The sequence below is a fragment of the Symphodus melops genome, assembly GCF_947650265.1.
Source record: "Symphodus melops genome assembly, chromosome: 1".
In the NCBI taxonomy this organism is placed as follows: Eukaryota; Metazoa; Chordata; class Actinopteri; order Labriformes; family Labridae; genus Symphodus; species Symphodus melops.
In genome coordinates, this window is record NC_136691.1 from 12669033 (window position 1) to 12675394 (window position 6362).

General features: G+C 42.0%; 1 protein-coding gene across 1 annotated transcript; it reads left to right on the plus strand.

Annotated features, from left to right (window-relative positions):
* Positions 1-188: 188 nt before the first annotated feature.
* LOC306823321 (terminal nucleotidyltransferase 5A-like) lies at positions 189-6128 on the plus strand. Its single transcript, XM_079342778.1, has 2 exons — positions 189-1337; positions 2623-6128. Exons 1-2 carry the CDS (start codon positions 912-914, stop codon positions 3436-3438), a joined length of 1242 nt encoding a protein of 413 aa, XP_079198904.1. The 5' UTR covers positions 189-911; the 3' UTR covers positions 3439-6128.
* Positions 6129-6362: the final 234 nt, after the last annotated feature.

Below are 6362 nucleotides of genomic sequence, written 5' to 3' on the forward strand. Positions count from 1 at the left end.
TCAATTTTAAGTGTCGAAAAATAGATTCAAAGCAAAAAAAAGAGTGGTTTGGTTATGCTCAGCAACCAATCTTTCTTTCTCTTTTCTCTTGAAACGCCCATTTACCAGACACGCCTCTGTCTACGGGCTTGGAGTCATTCAGAGAAACTGTGGGATGCATCGACAGCTATTAGTGGGTGTTGCTTGTCAATCAAAGTGACCCGCCCCAACACTGTCTCAGACGGGAAGCAGAACCGTTCACAACTTCTCCAGCAGCTGTGGAGTGGGACCTCTGTGGTATCACGCAGTATCACCGAGCAACAAACGGCCAAAATGTAGTGGGAAAAGCAACAACACACCTCTTGCTGAAAGAAGGTGTATAGTGGAGCGTATAGCAGCCTTAAAACGTCGCGGAAAGTTGATTTTACTCAGCAGGGACGCGCAACAATTCGTGCGTAAAAGTAAGTCAAACAATTACTGGAACTTGTTTTTTGAAAAAGACGTTTTCTTGGATGCGATGGATGCGTCATTGGGCCTTTGGGACATAATGAAGAGCTGACAGTTTGAAGAATAATAATTTCCAGCCTCACAGTAAAAGTATATGCTTTCCAGTTTGGCGAAAGCGCCGGAGCGGAGCGCAGCGGGGCAGCAGATGCTGGACGGTGACTAAGCCTTACGGCTGGAAAGCTCAAGAATTGAATTTGTCTGGAGTGCAGACTTTATGTAAGAAGTAGGACAAGCATTACACCGCCCAGCTAGTTCTTTCCGTCATGCACAGAGCCGCCTCGTCGTTCTGCACCGTTCCGTGATGACAGACATCAGCTCTGGAGGTCCAGTTCAACAGAAAGTTACCGTTTGTTTAATGCAACAAATCCAGCGAGAGTTTGTGCAAAGTTTGTACGTTTGCATCCTTCTGTCTACCTCTTTTTAACATGCACGACAGCGTCAAGTGTGCTGCGGCTGACAGCAGCTCGGACGGGGAGAGCATAAGCCTCAGTGTGCTCAACTGGGAGCAAGTGCAGCGGCTGGACACCATCCTCACCGGCTCCATACCCATCCACGGCCGCTGGAGCTTCCCCACCCTGGAGGTAAAGCCACGAGATATCGTCAAGGTGGTCCGGAGCCGCATGGAGGAGAAGCGGATACATGTCCGGGAGGTGCGCCTCAACGGCTCTGCGGCCAGCTACGTCCTGCACGAGGACAGCGGACTGGGATGGAAAGATTTGGACTTGATATTCTGCGCCGAGCTGAAAGGAGAAATGGAGTTTCAGATAGTGAAAGATATAGTTCTGGACTCTCTGCTAGACTTCCTGCCTGAGGGAGTAAATAAGGAAAAGATAACACCAGTGACTTTAAAGGTAAAATACGCAACGCAATACTCGTGTAAATAAATACACTGTATGATTTGCAAAGCAAATTTACATTTAGTTTTAAACTTCTATTAAGCGAAAAGTCTGTCAAACTTTGTTCTCACAGATTACGCACGCACACTTCTGAGCTTCAGCGCAACAAGTCAACGTACATAGGCCTACCCTATTTCCAGTGTTAAGTTTACATTACAGCAATAGGTTGATAAGATTGACATCTGTCCTGAATTTATCTAACCTGCACGGAGATATAAGCCCTCAGATAGTGAAAAGGTCGGTTTCCAATTCAAAGAGGATTCTGTTTAATCCAATTGACGTCGGATCCACATTAATAAATCGGCCCTCAGTTACCGATACCGAGGAAGCTGCTAATGGCCCACCAACAGATGTGATAAGCAAAACGTTGCGACAAACGAAACAAATCTGTTTGATGTAAATAGTATTAATGTCCGGAGATACAAGCCTTTTCAAAATGAAACCGTTTTAAAATACTTCTATCCGGTGTTTGACCCATGAGGTAGCCTAATCATGCCTAAAAACGATCATGGGTGGACATATAAATCCTTTTCATTGATGGTTTAAGTATAAAGAAAAAGGTTTTGTGATTCCCTGTAAGAGTACTGGCACTTTATTTTAGCTGTTAGAGGAGGAAATGAGAGGAGTTTGAAAGCAGACAGAGAAGTTAGTATGCCTCTGCGTGATGGAAAAAGTACAATCTGACACACTTTTTTTCAATAGTGAAATTAAAACAATAAAAAACAAAGTCTTTTATTATATGAATAATGGATTCAATGTATGTGATGATTTATTACAAATAGTTAGGCTATCAAGTAAATCAAATCCATCATCACCAGCCGCTGTGGCCCATTTGGTTTAGTCGGTTGTCTCTAGGTTTGGGGTTTGAACCCCAGCTCCTGCAACATGTCTGATGTGTCCTTGGGCAAGACACTTAACCGTATATTGCTCCTGCTGCGTTGATGGTGTTTTGTGAACGTGCATGGATTAGTTACTTCAGATGGCCACTTTACATACCTCTACCATCAGTGTGTGAACAGGTAGGGCTGACCTGTGGTGTTAAAGCACTTTGAGTAGTCAGAAGAGCGTTATATAACCTCAAGTCCATTTACCATAAATATCTAGAATTACATATATGTATGTATCACAATATATAGCAACTCACAAAACAGTTTTTGAATTTGTGTTCTGAGAAGAATTTCTTGACTTTGATTTAAAACTCTCTGTGCTGACACCAAATATGACCAATGTTTTTTTTTAGGAGGCCTATGTGCAGAAGATGGTGAAGGTGTGTAATGACTCAGACCGCTGGAGCCTCATCTCACTTTCCAACAACCGTGGCAAGAATGTGGAGCTCAAGTTTGTGGACTCTCTTCGACGGCAGTTTGAGTTCAGCGTGGACTCTTTTCAGATCCGCCTGGACTCACTTCTCCTGTTTTACGAGTGCTCAGAGCACCCCATGGCTGCAACTTTCCACCCCACAATCCTTGGGGAGAGCGTTTATGGAGATTTTTCCACCGCTCTTGATCACCTGCGCAAGCGACTCATCTGCACAAGAAGTCCTGAGGAGATCAGAGGTGGGGGTTTACTGAAATACTGCCACCTGCTGGTGAGGGGTTTCCGCGCAGCTGCTGACAATGAGATGAAACTGCTGCAGCGCTACATGTGCTCCCGCTTTTTCATAGACTTTCCTGACATAAATGAGCAGAGGAGGAAGTTGGAGTCATATCTGCAGAACCACTTTGTTGACCTAGAGGACAGGAAGTATGACTACCTGGCCACATTGTACGACGTTGTGCAGGAGAGTACAGTGTGCCTGATGGGCCACGAAAGGCGTCAAACGCTCAGTCTCATCTCTTCTCTGGCGCTGCGGGTCCTGGCAGAGCAGAACGCCATCCCAAACGCTGCCAATGTAACCTGCTTCTATCAGCCAGCTCCTTATGTCTCTGATGGCAACTTCAGCAACTACTATGTAGCGCAGGTTCAGCCTATCTACCCTTGCCCTCCCTCACCTCCTCAGCATTACATTTCTTCTTCACAACATCCCATGTACGCCACCTGGTTGCCCTGCAACTAAACTTTGTGTACATGTATTCAGTTTTGCATAACAAATGGAGCCCATACTAGCCCTGATAATAAACAATGATCTTTAATCTCTTCGGACAGTTCAAATAAAACAGGGAAACGAGACAAGAACTCCAGGAGATGAAATGAAAAAAAGACAATAAATAAAAGAGAGAAATAAAGGAATGAGGACGAGGAATGGATCAAGGCAGCAGGCCAGAGAGAGGGTTTTCCCCATTGTAGGGTGCCACAGCAGGAAGAGCTGAGCTTACAAGGAGGGATGCCAAAGAGACAGCCAGCTCACCAGTTTAACAATTCTTTCATCCAGATCCGTTTGGTTGACCAAACAGCAGCTCGGCCCCAGAGTTACCAGCATACTGGGTATGATGATACTTCTTTTTTCTGGTGTGAGTTACGACTCACTGAAAACCAGATTGCAAAAGAACATTTATAAAAAAGCACCAGAAAAGACTCGCATAAAGCCCCAGAGAGAAACAGAGGACACAAATAATGTGCTAATGATATTGATTTATGGTCAAGGAACGCAGACTGTGTGACCTTTGCCATGTGCACTGTGTATTTAATTTCACAGACAATGCAAAAAGAGGAACTGGATACTGTTTACAAATCCAAAGATCTACTTTGATATACTTAACTTCATCTGATCCAGATGGGGGAAAACGTAACAACGAAACAATGCATGATTTATTTCTGTACAGGAATAATTTTCTTTAAGTGCCTAGATAAAGCCTAAAGGGAAAAGATATTTTGGGGTTCTTCAGAGAGCTGTCCATTTGTCTACATGACATTTTAACAGGTGATAATGAATGTACTGTGGAACAGTTAGTTTACCTGCAGTATGCTGAGAAGAGTCTCTTACACTGAGGGAGGTTTGCGACTTTTATTTGTCAATGTTGAAAAATGTTGTAGTCTGCAGTTCTGTTTGACTAACACACATCCTGATTACTAAAGAGGAAGTAACAACATAATCTCGTCATCTGTAGGGTGGTAGGGGGGTGAAGATTGCAACCAAAATATGACAGAAAATGAAGGGGAATTAGCATTAAGGTAAAACTAACTTATCATATCTGCAAAGAAAAACAATCTAATGAGAAGAAATTAAGCACATTTAACAAGTGTAGATAGTTGAAAGTTTGACTTTAATGGGTTTGACAGTATGGATTTAAAAAAATAAAAATCAGGCCTTCATTTAGATGCTCTAGGGGATTGGCTTTCTTTTTGTAAACTAACAGAAATGTATGTTTAATTATAGTGTTTCTCAACAAGACCCTTGAGTGTTATCTGGTGGTGAAACCAGACTGTGCTTTATTTACATCAATCTTCTTTATTTTAAAAGGCCCCGGAGTGCACTTCTGTGTACCACTGCTCCTTTTTTTAAAAATAAATGGTGACGTGTAAATCCTTGCACATGTGTATCAGCATCCTGGTATGCATTCTCAATGCAACCCCCTCTTCACGTATCATAGCTGCAGCTTCTTGTGGTCAAAAACTCTCCAGAGCAACTTTCAGTTTTGATAATATCTCAAATAGGTCATCAGTGTGTGAAAAATAATTTTTTTAAAACATGAACAGCCAATTATCTCACAATACACTGGAACATTTGAAAACATTTACGCTTAAAAATATTCATTTCAAATTGTTCTTGTTAAATTGCTGACATGGACATTTTTTTAAATGATTTGTATACAGTTCAGAGTAATTTTTTGACGCGCTATATGAACTGCAAAACTGTTTCGATGTGTAAGAAAACAAAGAGAGAATATTTGCACCACACACTGACACAACAAACGGTGTGTTTGTCAGAGGGGTGGAGGTTGGCTTATGTCTGGGAGGATGTAGCAACAGAGCAACTTTCGAATGTCGAGTTTACTACTTGAAGAGTCAGACACCCTGTAGAGAAAGACATTTCCCCCCAAAGAAAGAGCTGCATGAAGCTTGTTGTAAGTTTCCATGATTATTTTAGCACAGTAAATATTGGGCTAATTTAATTTGATTTCTTCACTTTTTTAATGGAGGAAAAAAAATAGGTTGATTCAGGATGTGTGAAAAACGGGCTGCATGTGCAGATGAAAGCTTTTACAACTTTGATCTCCTCTTTGCTCCGAAAAGCACCAGAGTGAGGAGTAAATGTCGAGTCGGGAGGAAAAACATACACCAGGATATTTCAACTGCAATAAGACAAGTTGGCTTAGAGTTTTATTTGTTTGTTGAGAATAACAGCAGGTGTACATTTTCAGCTCTACAAGTGCAAGAGACTCAACATATTCTCTACAACACGTCAGATCTCATATTTTTCTATCAATCTCTATTTTTGTACAGATTGTGTTTGGCTCATGTAGCAGCAGATCGAAAGCTATGTCATTGATTTTTTTTCTTTTGTGGTGTTTGCGAATCTGTGTGTTATTTTTGGCTGATGAAGAGCAGTGCAGGCGGACACAGTGGCTTCGTAAAGATGCAGATTTACCTTGTGTTTATTGTATGTGTGCTCTGAGCTGTTTTATGGGTTTTCTGTTGCTCTAAAGAGATTGTTTCCTTGTTCTATGTATGTTTTAAACTGCCGTCCTGTTTGGACATGAACATAATGATACGATAAATGCGTTCAAGTTGACCGACTTGAAAATTAAAATTGATGAAAAAAAAAACAAAAAAAACAACAACCATTAAACAAGAGCTGTTTGGTTACGTTTTTTGTCATCACTCTTACTGCACACAGACACTACAGTAGAATAACAGGCTTCCTAGAAGTGTCACCTTGAACTTCAGGTTAGCCGTGATACACAACACAGCTGCAGAGGTTTGAGGACCAGACTCATGGAGTCAATGTCCGAAGGTACACCACAATCCCAGAGGGCACCACAGCAGCTGCCAGCAAGTGACAGCTGAACGTAACGGATTTCCCCTCCAAGAGACGTCATG

Excerpts from the sequence above, each read along its gene's own strand:
- LOC306823321 (XM_079342778.1), top strand. The coding sequence starts at position 912 with ATGCACGACAGCGTCAAGTGTGCTGCGGCTGACAGCAGCTCGGACGGG. Across the intron at positions 1,338-2,622 it reads TAACACCAGTGACTTTAAAG|GAGGCCTATGTGCAGAAGAT; the intron begins GTAAAATACGCA and ends GTTTTTTTTTAG.